General features: G+C 44.7%; 1 protein-coding gene across 1 annotated transcript; it reads right to left on the bottom strand.

The window, feature by feature from the left end:
• Nucleotides 1-1,803: 1,803 nt before the first annotated feature.
• pargl (poly (ADP-ribose) glycohydrolase, like) lies at nucleotides 1,804-16,429 on the bottom strand. Its single transcript, XM_080476762.1, has 16 exons — nucleotides 16,309-16,429; nucleotides 10,101-11,420; nucleotides 9,056-9,145; nucleotides 8,221-8,325; nucleotides 8,075-8,146; nucleotides 7,908-7,994; nucleotides 7,524-7,684; nucleotides 6,531-6,610; nucleotides 6,386-6,458; nucleotides 6,123-6,198; nucleotides 5,464-5,611; nucleotides 5,241-5,319; nucleotides 4,371-4,479; nucleotides 4,169-4,268; nucleotides 2,929-3,057; nucleotides 1,804-2,348 (listed from the first exon to the last, which is right to left on the bottom strand). The coding sequence occupies exons 2-16, from the start codon at nucleotides 11,418-11,420 to the stop codon at nucleotides 2,221-2,223; spliced, it is 2,757 nt and encodes a 918-aa protein (XP_080332888.1). The 5' UTR covers nucleotides 16,309-16,429; the 3' UTR covers nucleotides 1,804-2,220.

Below are 16,429 nucleotides of genomic sequence, written 5' to 3' on the forward strand. Positions count from 1 at the left end.
TCCATGAGTGAGAGAGAGAGAGAGAGAGAGTGAGAGAGAGAGAGAGGCTGAAAGCTCCGCCTCCAATTCTGCTGCTAGACAACCTAGGAACCTCCAGGGGGCAGCGTTCTGAGAATCAGGTGTTCTTCTGGGAAGCGGCGGCTGGTGATACATCTCTTAGTGGGGCTCTTCATTATTATTCTATTTCAGCCAATGTTCATTTAAATACAGCGCGTTTATAAACCGCATTACAACAATCTGGCCTTTTTTAGATTGAGAGAGCCCCCTAGTGGTGAAACATTATAGTTATTTTAAACACTTAGTGAATAGAGCTCCCCCTAGTGGTGAAACATTTTAGTTCTTTTAAACACCAGGTGAATAGATCCCCCCTAGTGGTGAAACATTTTAGTTCTTTTAAACACCAGGTGAATAGAGCCCCCCTAGTGGTGAAACATTTTAGTTCTTGTAAACAGCTGGTGATTGAGTGCCCCCTAGTGGTGAAACATTTTAGTTCTTTTAAACACTTAGTGAATAGAGCTCCCCCTAGTGGTGAAACATTTTAGTTCTTTTAAACACCAGGTGAATAGATCCCCCCTAGTGGTGAAACATTTTAGTTCTTTTAAACACCAGGTGAATAGAGCCCCCCTAGTGGTGAAACATTTTAGTTCTTGTAAACAGCTGGTGATTGAGTGCCCCCTAGTGGTGAAACATTTTAGTTCTTTTAAACACCAGGTGAATAGATCCCCCCTAGTGGTGAAACATTTTAGTTCTTTTAAACACCAGGTGAATAGAGCCCCCCTAGTGGTGAAACATTTTAGTTCTTGTAAACAGCTGGTGATTGAGTGCCCCCTAGTGGTGAAACATTTTAGTTCTTTTAAACACTTAGTGAATAGAGCTCCCCCTAGTGGTGAAACATTTTAGTTCTTGTAAACAGCTGGTGATTGAGAGCCCCCTAGTGGTGAAACATTTTAGTTCTTTTAAACACCAGGTGAATAGATCCCCCCTAGTGGTGAAACATTTTAGTTCTTGTAAACAACTGGTGATTGAGAGCCCCCTAGTGGTGAAACATTTTAGTTATTTTAAACACCAGGTGAATAGAGCCCCCCTAGTGGTGAAACATTTTAGTTCTTTTAAACAGCTGGTGATAGAGAGCCCCCTAGTGGTGAAACATTATAGTTATTTTAAACGCCTAGTGAATAAAGCTCCCCCTAGTAAAAATGGTGAGTACACGGACACTCGTATGGACCTATGAGAATATTGGATTGTGATTACAGGTAGTCGACGCTCCGACTCGTCAAAGTTTCAAGGTGAGGACGGAACAAATAAAAAGCAAATATTATAATATTGTTCAGTCTTTAATTTGCAAGGTCAATGCAGGTGTTCATTCAGATTACAACATGAAGATTTAAAGGTGATGGATTATCAGTTAATACAGCCTAATACAGTAATTCACAAACTTTGCATAACTTTTACTGTAAAACTAAAGCATGAGAGTGAAAACACCAGTTTATTATCTTAGATCATCTTACCAGATAGTTTAATAATAAAGAGCTTTTAGTACATGAGTGGTTCCCAACCGGGGGTCTATAAGATTGGGGGGTGGTGGACGAAGGTGCATTGATTAAAAAAGCAGATTAAGATACTTTCTAGAATCAGTTTGGGAACCACTGAACTAAATCATCCACATTTTAATATTCACTAAGTTACTCTAATGTTATTTTAACAGTTTCTCATTCCTTTTTGGACGGTATGACTCAAATCAACATTTTTAAACAGACGCAAAGATTCGATTTCTTGATTCTATCATCCCCGTTTAGTCTCGGCATGTTTTCCTTCAATAAATCTCAACAGCAGCTTTTTTTTTTTAAATATTGTTCAGGATTTCGGCGACATAGTAAAACAAAATCACAAAGAAATCAAAACGACAATCTGGTCGTTTTCTGTTCACGCAACGTCACAACTGACTCCGCCCACTTCACAGCCGATCCAACACACTATACCAGACCCACGCCCACATCTCCACTGGCTCCGCCCACTTCACAGCTGATCGGAGACAACCCCGCCCACTCACTAGACGACTCCGCCCAGTCTAAAGTGACCCCGCCCACTTCGCATGATCACTGATGCCATGCCTAACTCCTCCCACTCCCCAGTTGACCACGCCCCATCTACAGATCACCAAACCAGACTCCGCCCACTTCTGAATTGGCCACGCCCATTTCCAACCCGCCCCCGCCCACTTCACAGGCAGCTGTTCTGGTGTTTCTTCTGACTCTCACTTGCGATCGTCCTCCAGAGGAAGTCGAACAGCCCGAGCTGAGCTCTTTGCACCTTGGTGCAGTAGTCCTGCAGGAGCCCGTACAGTTTGCCTGCATAGAAATGTGAAGCAGCTATGAAACGGCAAACAGTGAACGGTTAGAAATTCTGCTGACTTCCTGAAATGAATGTGTGGAACTTTTAAAAAAAAAAAAAGAATCTCTGTGGATGTTTGGTAAATGGCTAAAGTGGCTTTTGTCACATAAACAATTGCAAAGAATAAACAAATTTACCAATTGTTGAGAGTAAAAGTTTGATAAACGTCAATTCATTACTTGTTTAACTTCTAAAAATGTTTTTTTTCATGAATATTTTGATCAAAGTCAAAAACATTGTGAAAAGGAAAAAAAGGCATTTAGTTAAATAACAAAAAATTCTGGAAAAGAACAAATAAGTTGATAAAAACGACAACAGAAGAGCAACAGACAACACAAAAGAAAGTAACGTCTCAACTGAATTAAAAATATTTAAATATACCAAAAAATATAGTTAGAAATTGTGATATGAAGTTAGAATGAGTTCTAATCATTACCCCCCCCCCCCCCCCCCCAAAAAAAGAAACAAATCCTGATGATGTTTGAAGAAATTGAAGTAAACCTTTTTTAAATGAATGAGCTGAGAGAAGCTGCTCACCGACTGTAATATCCTTGCTGACCAGCAGGTGGTGCATTCCCTGCAGGTCTCGCTCCAGCTGCTTGTTATTGAAGGTGAAGAAGGCCAAACCTCGGCCGGCCTTCCCCGCCGCCATCAGCTGGATCACGGCTGGAGTTACAGCGAAGAACCAGGACATTAAACCCCAAAAATAAAGTCGAAAATTAAAGTATAAAACCAGTCAAAGGCTAAAACTGTTTCAAAGTTTTGCTAAAACTAGCGTTAGTTAGTAGAAACTTAAGATAAACGTGTTAAAAATGTATCTGATAATTAAACAAATCAACATTTCAAGTGAAAACGCATCGCTTTTGCATTTTCATTTTAGTTTTTAAAACGATGTGCGTTTCACATGGAAACAACAGAAACGCTAAAAACGGCGTAGTTAGCATGACAGGCCACGAGTAGCTACTAAAGTTTTCAGTTTTTGTTGTGTAAACTGATTAGACCAAGTCTGAAACGGTCCAAAATTTTATATCAAATAAACCTAAATGAGTCTCAAGTTACATTTAAAGCTAGTTTTTAAATAAAACTTAAACTCGTATTAAAGGGAGCTCATAGCAAAATTGGTCCAACACCTAAATCTACATCTAAAACGCTCAAAGATTAATCCAAAATATGTGTTGATTGTATATAAATCAGTTTTAGGTCAAGTTTAAAAATGATTTATAGTCAAATCTAAAAAAATATCATCAACTATCTAAAATTGGACCAAAATTTGACTAAAATTAGCCTGAAAATAAGACCAAGAAGAAAAAAAAATCTGAATTATGTTAATCTAGTTGTTTCTAACTCAAGGTTATTGTTTCTTTTTAAGTTAACAATCAAAAAATAAAAACTTGAATCCAAAAGTTGAAACTAACCTAAAAGAAGCACCATTGAATCCAAATCGAATCTAAAATAATCTAAAACTGCCCGAAATAGAATCCAAAATTAATTCAAACTGAGCTTAAAGTGAAGCTCAAAACTCGTCTTCAATCAAATCTAATTTAACCTAAAAGTTCATTTTAAAACGAGGCCAAAAACAAAGAGTGAAAGCAGTTTTAAATCAGCCTAAAATCTCTTAGCAATGAGATTAAAATGAGTCCAGATCAGCTTGAATCTCGTCCAAAATGAGTGAAAAGAAACCCGAAGGCTGATTTCCTGTCTGAGTTTTGGTCCAGAGAGGAAGAGGAGGACGACGAAGACGTGAGCAGAATTCAGCGAAGCACTGAATTGTCGTCACCTTTGAGCTGAGGGTCTCCGTTAAAAGCTCCGCAGCCCCACTTTCCTGTGGCGATGTCGGGGTTGTCGTGGTGCTGGCGCCCCTTAAAGCCGCAGTACGCCTGCGGGGAGACGAGCAGAGTGGGTGAGAATGTGTGTGTGTGTGTGTGTGTGTGTGGGGGGGGGGGGGGGGGGGGTTAAACGCTGGGATGTGGACGTCTCACCTTGTTGAGCTCCCGCTTGATCTTGTCCATCCTGTACTGCTCCTTCCAGTTCCGGTAGTGAAGAGCGTCGATGGCCACGATCTGCCTCTGGAGCCGAGCCCATTCGTCTCTGAACACGACCAAAGGTCAAAGGTCAGGACCTGTGGCCTCTTTCCTCTGGTACCGACTCGACCCGACTCAACTTTTTAGGCTTTTCCATTACGTGTCAGTACCCGATACCAGATAGTCTTCTCGTACCCTCAAGCGAGCCGAGTTGGAAATGTGACGTTGTCAGACGGCAGCAGGCCGCTGATTGGCCGGAGCATGTCGTCACCAGATGAGCGAGAGTTCACGAGAGTTCACGCCGCCATCTTTAAAACCCGATCGCAACACGAACGCTTCACCGACAGGGATCGTCGGGCGGTCGACCAGAGGATCCAGACGCAGCAACCCGCTACGAGCATCGGGATGGCTGCCCGCCGAGCCCACCAGTGTTTTGGATTAACTGGTTTCCCTGTTAAGTGGTGACCTCAGTCCTGGAGCGTCACCCGTCACAGCAGATGTTAAAAACCCGACCAAAACCCAAAGCTGTCCTGGAGAACGCCGTTTGAGTATCAGACTGTTTGTTTGCCCTATTTGAACATCAGCTGCTGCTAACAGCTGGTGACAGAAGTCGGCCACCAGTTAACAGGGAAACCGTTTAAACCAAAACACCGGACAGTGAAGCACACTTTGACAATAATGCAGGATCTTAACAATCCGCATGTCGGAATGATTTGAGCTGATATCCAACGGGTGGCACGATGTTGTGATGGAAGAAAGCCAGTAAAAGTGAGTGGAGGCGAGTCGTGATGGACAGAACCGTCGTGGGAAAGAAGCAGGAAGTCACACCTTTGCAGTTTCTCCTCATGAGGTCCGAGCCACACGAAGGTGTCGCTGTAACCCGAGTAAGAGCTGAACTGCTGCGACCCTGAGAGCCACAACATCGAGCCCGGTTAGGGAAGATAGAGGGAGGGGTGTGTGTGTATGTGTGTGTGTGTGTGTGTGTGTGTGTGTGTGTGTGTGTGTGTGTGTGTGTGTGTGTGTGTGTGTGTGTGTGTGTGTGTGTGTGTACCCATGACGACGAGACACTCGTCGTCCTGCAGTCTCTCGGTGAAGAGTCGAGACACGATGAGTTCTGGATTGATGAGGAACAAAATCTCCTCCTGAACAAGACCAGAACCCAGAACTCCTCCACCGATCCAGCTGTTGGCAAAGTCCACCTGCACACACACACAAACTCATTTAAATAATTATATACACGCACACACACACACACACACACACACACACACACACACACACACACACACACACACACACACGCGTGCACACACACACAGATATATAAACACACACACACACACACGCACATATTTAAAGAAATACACAGACACCCACACACAGATGAATGTAAACGCATTTCCACACATTTTTACACATATACACACACATATAAATACACACATGAACGCACAAACATTAAAATAACTACACAAGCCCACACAGATATATTCATGCACACATTTAGATAATTAAACACACAAATGCATACACACACCCACACAAACAGATGTACATGAACACATGTATGCACACATTTAAATACACACACCCACCCAGATAAATATAAACACACCAACACTCACACATTTAAATAAATATACATAAACACACACACACACACACACACACACACACACACACACACACACACACACACACGACTCTCACCTGCAGCAGACCGCTACCTTCCCTCTCAATGCAACCGTCTGATGAAACGTAAAGTTTGTTGATTTTCTCTGTGCAGCTACACACACACACACACACACACACACACACACACACACACACACACACACACACACACACACACACACACACACACACACACACACACACACACACACACACACACAGGGTGTCAGAGTTCCCCGTAGTGAGATTCATGACGTCATTACAATGAGGTTCAGTGAAGAAGTGATGGCGAGCTTCACCTCCTCCACTCAGGCTGATCTGCTCCTCGGAGGAGGCGCCTCTCAAACGTCACCAGGCCGTTCAGGTTCGTCGCTGCCAAGAGAGAACAGAGTTTCACCGACAGTCGTCCAGGAGACGAAGACGGGATGTTTTCAGAAAACTCACTCCTGTCAGTCACCACTTTGAAGTAGTGCATGATGGCTCTCAGCTTCTCGTTCTTCCGCTCCAACCTGTTTCCAAACAGACTGAAGCCCCGGAGACAGTTGAACCGGAATAGAATGACAGAAGAGCTCAAACACAGAAAGAACAGACGAGGATAGAGCTGGATCCAATAGAGCTGGATACAATAGGGCTGGTTACAATAGGGCTGGTTACAATAGGGCTGGTTACAATAGGGCTGGTTACAATAGGGCTGGAGACGTTAGAGCCGGAGACGTTAGAGCTGAAGAAGTTAGAATCAGAGACGTTGGGGCTGAAGATGTTAGAACTGAAGATGTTAGAGCCGGACACGTTAGAGCTGAAGACGTTATTGCTGTACACAATAGAGCTGGAGACGTTATAGCTGGAGACGTTAGAGCTGAAGACGTTATTGCTGTACACAATAGAGCTGGAGACGTTATAGCTGGAGACGTTATAGCTGGAGACGTTAGAGCTGAAGACGTTATTGCTGTACACAATAGAGCTGGAGACGTTATAGCTGGAGACGTTATAGCTGAAGAAGTTAGAATCAGAGACGTTAGAGCTGGAGACGTTAGAGCTGGAGACGTTAGAACTGAAGAAGTTAGAATCAGAGACGTTAGAGCTGGAGACGTTAGAGCTGGAGACGTTAGAACTGAAGAAGTTAGAATCAGAGACGTTAGAGCTGGAGACGTTAGAGCTGGAGACGTGTTAGAGCCGGAGATGTTAGAGCCGGAGACGTTAGAGCCAGACACGTTTGAGCTGGAGAGGTTATTGCTGTACACAAAAGAGCTGGAGACGTTAGAGCTGGAGAAGTTAGAATCAGAGACGTTAGAGCTGGAGACGTTAGAGCCGGAGAAAGAAGCTGCAGAGACCTTAGAACTGCAGAGGGAAATTAAAGCTGCACGAACATCTGTTTCTCCAACTATTTCTCTAACTGTTGGCTGTTTCTCTGACAGTTCCTTCGACTGTTTGTCCGACCTGCTGAAGTTGATGCTGGGGTAGTTGTGGTACTCGGCGTTGGGTGTGGACGTGTTGCGGTGGGGAAACGTGCAGAAGAAGGCGTTAGCGAGCAGGCAGGCGATCTGCGCCTGCGACAGGGTGATGGCGGCGATGTGTCCGGCACGAAGCAGAGGGATGGCCTGAAAATAACGAGGAAGACAAGAGTTCCTATCAGGAGCATTGAAACTTACTGGAACTAAATGGAAAGATTTTCCATTATAAATGGTGATTAGAAGAAACAAATGAATAATACATCCACATTCAATACATACAGTCATCTGTGCAGCTGATGTATTACTATATATTTTCTTTTGAAAACATTTTTTTTTACATAAAAGCTTGAAATGCTTCAAACTAAAATACCATCTGCACTTCCTGCGGCAGCTTCATGGCCAAGGCAGCGATCTTTGGAATCAACCTGTTGATGTAATTGTCTTCTTTGGGGAGGGACTGCAGAGAAGAAACGTGGATGTTTGACCAATCGCAGGTTCAGAAAGCGCCAGAGAGCATGATGGGACGCCTTCACTGACCTGAGTGAATTTGGACAGAGATTCAAACGACCACTGGCCGCTGTACTTGGGGTTGAAACTGATGATGGTCTCCTGGTGAAGGAAACAAGAAATGTTTGGAGTTTCCTTGTGACGGGCGGCTAAACGCTGAGCGTGCGTGGACGTACCGCCACCTCTCGGACTCCTGCTGTTTGCCTGGAAGCCAAAAGGCTCAGTTGTTTCTTGATCTGCTTCCACCGGGAATCCTGATTGAATCCGCCTTGACCCGTGTTCTGTGAAGTTATCGTTCAAAATGTTTCCTCGTTACATTTCCCATCGTTTCTCGACGGCAACATTGCACATCCCCACACAGAGAACAAACTAGGCTAATGCTACGGCTAACAAAGGGAGTGTGACCTTGGCGCCTGTCCACTGGATACACAACTATCTGTCGTTCTTTTTTTTCTCACCCATCCACATAAACCACCATAAAAATAACCCAAAGTGATGTAGTACATATGCCAGGCCTGTAGGGGGTGCTGTAACGCTTTTATGAACAACAAAAGTAAGAAGCCGAGACTTAAGAGGCTTTGCACACGTAAATCACCGCCTGTGTTTCTAATGCTGTCATGCGTCCTTCACGTTGGCATGATCGTTAAATCAATACATCCAGTAGGGGGCAGTGCACACTGATGGTTTTCATGTTTCTAATCCAAACGGGTTCAAAATAAGTATTTGTGTCCCTTGTCGTATTTAAAATTTGGTCTAGGGAGGATAATTTGATGTCTTATGTTTTAAACTTTAATAGTGAAGACGCTCTTAAACTGAGTGAGCTCTGCCACACAACACTGCCCCCACAGGTCATCAGTGGTATTACTCTCTTTGCTCCTATCCATAATGAACGCAGCAGATGGGACAGAAGGCTCCGTCTGTATTTGTCGAGCAAATGTTGGCCACGACACCCTTTAATTACAGGTGTCATCTGTGGAACCATCAAGTTGATGAAGACGAGCTGATACTCACCTGGGCGCACGGCAGCTTCACGAAGTTCGGCTGCCAGACGTGCATTCCTCCAAAAGGAACGATCCGACGGTCAATGTTGAAAGCGTCACTCTGGAGGGTAAAGAGGACAGAGCGTCTTTATTGAAAGATTCAAACCACTCAAAAGCAAAGTTACTTTTAAAGGACTGAAGTTTGCGTCATGCACACCAGGTGGCAGTGTTGAGTCACCGCAGTGACATGCGTCTTGTTTCTGGTCGGTAATTTGATTGGGTAATCTCATGTAGACGACGCCACAGTGTAGAAGACATTGTTGTGTCATAGTGCTATTCAACCGGCTGCTTCTTTTATGGACTCAGTACACCACCTTGTGGTCCGCAATGGTACTGCAAATCTAAACGAAGACTATTGCACGATGGAATCTAGTGGATTTTGTCAGATTTACCGAATCACATCTTTGAGGTGACCACATGACTGTTTTTTGTCTCAAGCTGGTAATTCATCATAATTTTTCAATAACTAATTGCATATTACAAAAAAAAATTCATTATTTATTGTACAATCGTAAAAACGCAAATGGAACTGCTGTTTACTGCCTCTTGAATGAACGAGTCTGTCTTCATGATTGCAAGATGAAAGACTGTAGGAAACATCAGCCTCAGCCTACAGTCACCAATATTCACACAGGATGTTACTTTTTTAAGAGAGTAACTAGTAACTATACTCCAGGCGCTAAATGAGTGTGAATATGTTTTTAACAGAGTTGATCCTGAACACATATGGTATCAGAGGAGGACAGAAAAGTTCCCTCTGGAAGTAGTTTTTTTTTTTTTTTTACAAAATACCTTTGACATGTTTCGACTGGATTCTACCGTCTTTGTCAGAAATGTCATTGACGACGGTAGAATCCAGTCGAAACACGTGAAAGGTATGTTGTAAAAAACCAACGTGTCTGGAGTGAAGAAAGAGAAAATGCTGATGAGCAAACTGACAACGTGATGAAATTAATTCAACGAGAGCATCCTGCAGTTCGTGGCTTTCACCAGTAGAGGGCAGAGGAGAGTCTTACATCAACGAGGACAGTGTGCTTCTTGCTGGGCTTCAGTTGTCCCAGGTCGCCCCTGCAGTGCTGAATTCGCTTCAGCTTGGTTTCGGGGCAGCACGATGAAGCCCCCTCTTCCTTCCACTCCTCGTCCATCCGTTTTCTGTTTTCCCATCCCCCACTTTCAAACTGTTGGAGTGGCGGAGAAGATGGGGGTGTCTCGTACGAGCTGGCAGGACTTAAACCGTCTCTCTCACCAGACTGTGTCTTCATCTCCAGCCTTCCTGGACCCTTCCCTCCCAACCCCTGATTTCCATACTGGGTACTTTGCGTTGATGAAGAAGATGGAGGAAAGGAAGAAGCGCTGGCATGACCAGAATGGTCTCCACCGCCAAACTCTGTCTTCGTCTCCAGCCTTCCTGGACCTTTCCCTCCCAACCCCTGAAATCCATACTGGGTACTTTGGGTTGATGAAGAAGATGGAGGAAAGGAAGAAGAGCTGGCATGACCAGAATGGTCTCCACCGCCAAACTCTGTCTTCGTCTCCAGCCTTCCTGGACCTTTCCCTCCCAACCCCTGATATCCATACTGGGTACTTTGGGTTGATGAAGAAGATGGAGGAAAGGAAGAAGAGCTGGCATGACCAGAATGGTCTCCACCGCCAAACTCTGTCTTCGTCTCCAGCCTTCCTGGACCTTTCCCTCCCAACCCCTGATATCCATACTGGGTACTTTGCTGTGTCATCATCTTCTGGTGCTCCATGTCTTTCCCTTCCCAATTCTCTTTTGCGTTGCCAGTACCTTGGTACGGTACGGTACAATAATGAGAGCTAGAAGACATGGTGTGACTGAAATCACCTCCACTGCCTGGCTCTGCCTCCATCTTCTGGTTCTCTGGTCTATTGAGTGGAACAAGAGCCATTGACGAATGTGAGAGGAAGCCAGAACTCTTCTCACTGGAACCTTGTCTTCCGCCGTGCTCAGTCTTCATGTTCTGGTTCCTGTACTCCAGGTCTTTCCCTTCCCAAACCTCTTGTACATTGTAAGAACATTGGCACGATGAGAAAGGATTTGGTAAGGGCGAAGACCTGGTGTCCTTGAAATCACCTCCACTGCTGTGCTCGATCTCCATGGCCTGGTCCTCCAGGTCTTTCCCTCCCTGTCTAGCGCCTTCATTTGAGGTAGAAGACGAAGTCGAGGACAAGTAGGATGAGTTGCTCTGACTAAAAACACGTCTTCCACTATACTGCCTCCTCATGTTCTCAGTCTCACTGGCGGTAATTGGGTGCGTGTCAGGTTGGAGGGCGGCTGCCATGTTGCGGCTGTCTTCATGGGGCTTCTTGGCCATCTGTGGGAGACAAGAGTTCAGAGAGTTTAGTCTGAGGGACTTTAGTCTGAGGGACTTTAGTCTGACGGACTTTAGTCTGAGGGACTTTAGTCTGACGGACTTTAGTCAGAGGGAGTTTAGTCTGAGGGACTTTAGTCAGAGGGAGTTTAGTCTGAGGGACTTTAGTCTGACGGACTTTAGTCTGAGGGACTTTAGTCTGAGGGACAAAAATCTGATGATTTGTGAACTTTTGGGGGGGTCTCTAAAATATTGGTAAAATGCAGTTTTATCCGATGCATTTAGTTTTTGTTGTTTGTTTTTTTTTTCATGATCACGTGTAAAATTATGCTATTTTTATTTATGCATGAGGATGAATCTTCACTCTTTCACGTTAATAAAGCTGCCGGCCTGCATGCAGTTCTTGTTCTCACCATTGAAGTGTGGGGGGCGCTAGTCTTAAATGTCACTTTTAATCAGACAGTCGCTCAATTTCAAACAGGGAAACCTGGTAAATATTTCCTAATAAAAATACTACGTGGGACTCTGAGGGGGCTTTTCCACTGGAAAGAACCAGGCCATAGTTCTGGTCCAGGGCCAGACTTAGCACCAGTTCTTTGTCTTTCCACTGCCGAAGCCCCGGCCAAACAGGGGCTAAACTGGTGCTACAGACTGGGACCCGACGCGTCATCAGCTGGGGGCGGAGTTATCTCTGGAGTTATCTCTGGAGTTATCGCTACCTAAAAGGCTGAAGTGGGGCTGTACCGGCTTTCTGAAAACTCCAGCGAACACGGAGCCCCAAAGTGGTTATAGAGGAAAAAAAAGAAAATAACGCGTGGGAACAATATAATAAGTCGTTCCCTGAAGTTAATAATACGAGGGAACGGGATTATTTAATTCGCGGAGCCGCAGCTCAGTCAGTCAGCTACGTCGGATATAATTTGGAAGCAGTTTTCCATTGTGGTTTATTTTCCACACTTTTCATGGTGACATGATTCTAACTAACGTCACGTCCAGGTCTTGTTTCACCTTCTGACCGCCGGCTGAGGAGCTGCAGCCGCTGAGCAAGGCAGTGTGAGGCTGTAGGGGGCGCTCCGCTCCACTTCGAGACGCTCCAATATTATTTTCTAACCCACAGAACTTCTTTATAATGAATACTTTGGGTTCATCAGCAACTAAAAAACAAACTACAAACTACTGTAAATGAAAGCTGGAGTTTATAGACATAAAATGATCCTTTTAACGGCTTAAGGTGAAAGAGAACTTTAATCAGAGTGTTTACGTCGGTTGCCATTGGAAATAGTTTCAGAGCAGCGTTCTATCATTCTACACCTCCATTCCTCCATGTTGAAGCGTTTGATTCAGACACGCCCAGGAATAAAGTGAAAGGAGCAGAATTCACTATGTAACGCCCAAATGATGACAAATAAGACCCAAACTCATCCACGGTTATTTGTTCCCCTCTATGTCCACTCCGGGGCTCCGGACTAAAACAGGACGAACGTGAAAAAAACACCAATAGAGACATGAGAGACGTGATGTCTTCTGGCTCTTTGGTGCATCTGAGGTTCAGACCAAACTAGATGGAGCGACCCGGACTAAACCACTGGTACCGTCCGTCTCCTGGTACCCGTATGAGCGCTGTCAGTGCGAACTTCTTGAAATCAGAGACGTATCACGTTTTGGAGTGACGCAGTGACGTAGCTCTCACTTGGCTCCCGCAAAAAGGTGGAAAAAAAACCGGTTCTTTGGTGGTGCTCATTTAAGAACCGGCCCTGAACTAGAACCTGGTTCTTTTTGGTGGAAAAGCCCTATGAGGAGCAGCAACAGGAGCTGATCCAGGTCTGAGGAGCGTCTGTCTGAAGGTAATGTCCATAAACTGTAGTATTAATATTCAGCACTGTGCTGTACAAGGTGGTGCTGAGGACTGGATCTCTGGTAGTCTAGGTTTTTTATTGGTTTGTTGATGCGTGTTAAAGTATTTCAGAGGATATTTTGTGCGTGTTAATGTGGATTTGATTCCCGGTACGTTTTTTTATTTGTATTTTTTCATTGTCGTTTGTATAACTTCCAGACAAGACGTCCACACAATGTCAAGTAAATTCATCCGTCGCCCTCGGTCATTTTTCAAGTACGAGGACGAGCAACGAGTGTTCTCCGTGTCTTCTTCTCTGTTTCTGGTGCGTCAGACCGCCCTCTGAAGGCCTGGCATATGTACTACACCGTGTTGCGTCGTGTTCACAGTGACGTGTGGACGTACATTTCTTTAAGGACACCAGGGAGAAAAACAGATCGTCTCAATAAGACAAGAACTAGTTCGAGATAAAATCAGACAAGACTTTATTGTATGTCGTGTTATTGTATGTGATTTAATAGAAAAGTATGAGAAAAGCAGAATATTGTAGTTTTAAAGCTGTTCCAGATACACTGACCCACCGAGTGTTTGTGTTTACGCTCCGTACTCGACGGTGTCACGACTTGACCTTTGATACAAAAGTACAACCATTTACCTGCGTCAGTAAATCATTAGTGAACCTCAGAGGAGCAGATTCTGTTGAACGTCGCCGGCTGAAACACTCAAACACCACGGAGTGGCGGGGTGGGCGAGTGCGGGGTCGCACCCACAACCTGTAATCAGAAGCCAACCGCGCTGTGCCCACTGACCCACCGGCATAAAGAAATATAAATGAAAAAAAATATGTTGAAACAATTATTGATAATAATAATAATAATAATAATAATAATAATAATAATAATAATAATTGGACAAATCACTCAAACAATAAAATACAGTATATTTTAAATAAAACACTCAATAACTCAATTAGAAAACCGGACACACAAAAAACATAAATAAATAAATAAAAATGTAATAAATGATTAAATAAACCACATTAAAAACACTAGAAGTACAAATTAAATAAATAACACTACAAATAATAAATCACTCTAAGTAAATAAATCATATATAAGTGTGTGACCTACATATACATATATATATAGTTCACACACACATATGTATATGTATACACACATATATAACTGGTTTAGAACAATTGGGGCCGTTGTTACATTTTGGGTCCTTGTTCAATATCGGGCTCTCCCAGTGGCAGGTAGTTAACCAGATGTGTTCAGGTACTACTTTACCTCCACTCCAACACCATCAATGTACCCAACATGGCCTCTGTAGTACGCCCTCTGCTCCTCGGCCCTGGCCGCCACCATCTTCGGCCGCGCGACAGCTCGAGCCAGTCGGTCGGCTTTGCAGAAATCCCGCTTGAAGCGAATCCTCAGTTCTTTGCAGACCCTGGAGTTCTTGCAGATCTTCCAGAAGGCGTCCCGGTGGCGTCTCGTGGTGAACCACACCACGACCCAACGGATTCTCCCCTCGTCTCGTCTCCCGAGGCGGCGAGCGGCGTCCACCACGGCCTCCATCGACGGAGCCCACTGTGGAGCGACCGCGGACAAGATCTCCACGACGACGTCTCGAGTGCGTTCGCCGTCGTTTTCCGTCAAGCCGTGCAACTTGAGGTTCCAGCGCCTCTTGTGCCGCTCCAGCCCCAACACGTTCTCTTTCAGCTCCTCGTTTTCTTCTTCCAGCCGTTGGACTTTGTCTCTGAACTCTTTTATCTCCGCCGTGTTCATCTCGCCAAGCCCGGTAAGGCTGACCACCGAGGCGGAGAGTTCCTGTAGCTGAATCCTGAATTCATCAATTTTAGCAGTGAGCTTGTTTGCAGCGTCAGGCGGCGCCTCGTTCCAGCCTGCTGCCGACTCTTGGGGGGCTTTTTCTTTGGCAGGCGGCATGGTGTTCTTTGTTGGAGTGTCAGGAGGGGTTTTTCTTTTGGTACTTGCTCTGTCGGAGGGCGGAGTTGGCTGAGCTTCAGGCTTTCCAGATGACATGTTGGCTTAATGTGGAACCCCAGACAGAACTCCCAGAACATAAAGTCACTCTGACATTAACTTCCTTTTGTGGTGAAAAAAGATCCAAGTTTCCATGTAAATTCCAGGGCAATAGTGCGAGCGCTCAGAAACGGCAGCCTGTCCAGTCCACCATCTATTATATTCTATTTCAGGCCATGTTAGTCAATGGTGATGTGCGAGTCATGAACGAATCGTTCAGAATCAGTGAATTTAGTGACTCTAAATTGGAGGTGGGTTTATGATCTTAACCTCCTGTGATGACGACAACACGGGAACACAATTAAAACCTCCCGTTTTGGGGTGGCGCCCTCTTGTGGATGATTCTGGTTTGAACAAAGAGTCCCAAAATACAAACAAAGAAGAACTTGAACGGTCAAACTCGAGATTTTCAGGCAAGTTTTAACTGTGGTCCAACACCAACATGCTTGTTTTAACACAGAAACATGGCATTTCTGGGTGATGACTTTTTTTATATATATATTGATTATTATTATTTGCCATTATGAACATTTGGTTAATTGAATAATTTATTTAATGTTTCGTGAAGGTGCAGTAGAGGAGCACAATGAGCTCAATCCACCTGGAGTGGGTGAAAATGGGGCTCAAATGATTCAAACACCCAGTTCACTTTAATGAATGACTCATAAAAAGAAATCGCGTCAACAAAATGAACCGAGCATCGCATCGCGGGCGTCATGACGTCACGGGAGTTCGACGCGTTTGTCCCTACAGCAACACAATTCGTCACAAAAAATATACACAAAAACACGCCAGAAAAGGCAAAATAACTGGAGTCAATCCTAAAAAGTACTTTAGTTTTGACATTCAGCGGCACTTTGAGGTTGTTTTAGTGAAGTTTGTGGGATTGACGGCTGAAGAAGAGCTTGAGAGCGGCGTTTCGACACTGCGCGCATTGCGGTGACGCACAGACTCCAAAACACGCACAAAAGCGCAAAAACTCCCCGGGAACACGACGCATATGTTCTCTCACCTTCTCTCCGGACACCGGGGCCCGCGGCTCGGCCGGTGATCCTGCCGTTTGGGTCGGAGAAACGCTGAGAATCCGTCGACAGCAGCCAGTCGGACCCACGCAGTCCAGCTTAGTTCTGCTG

This window comes from Lipophrys pholis (genome assembly GCF_963383615.2).
Source record: "Lipophrys pholis genome assembly, chromosome: 12".
In the NCBI taxonomy this organism is placed as follows: Eukaryota; Metazoa; Chordata; class Actinopteri; order Blenniiformes; family Blenniidae; genus Lipophrys; species Lipophrys pholis.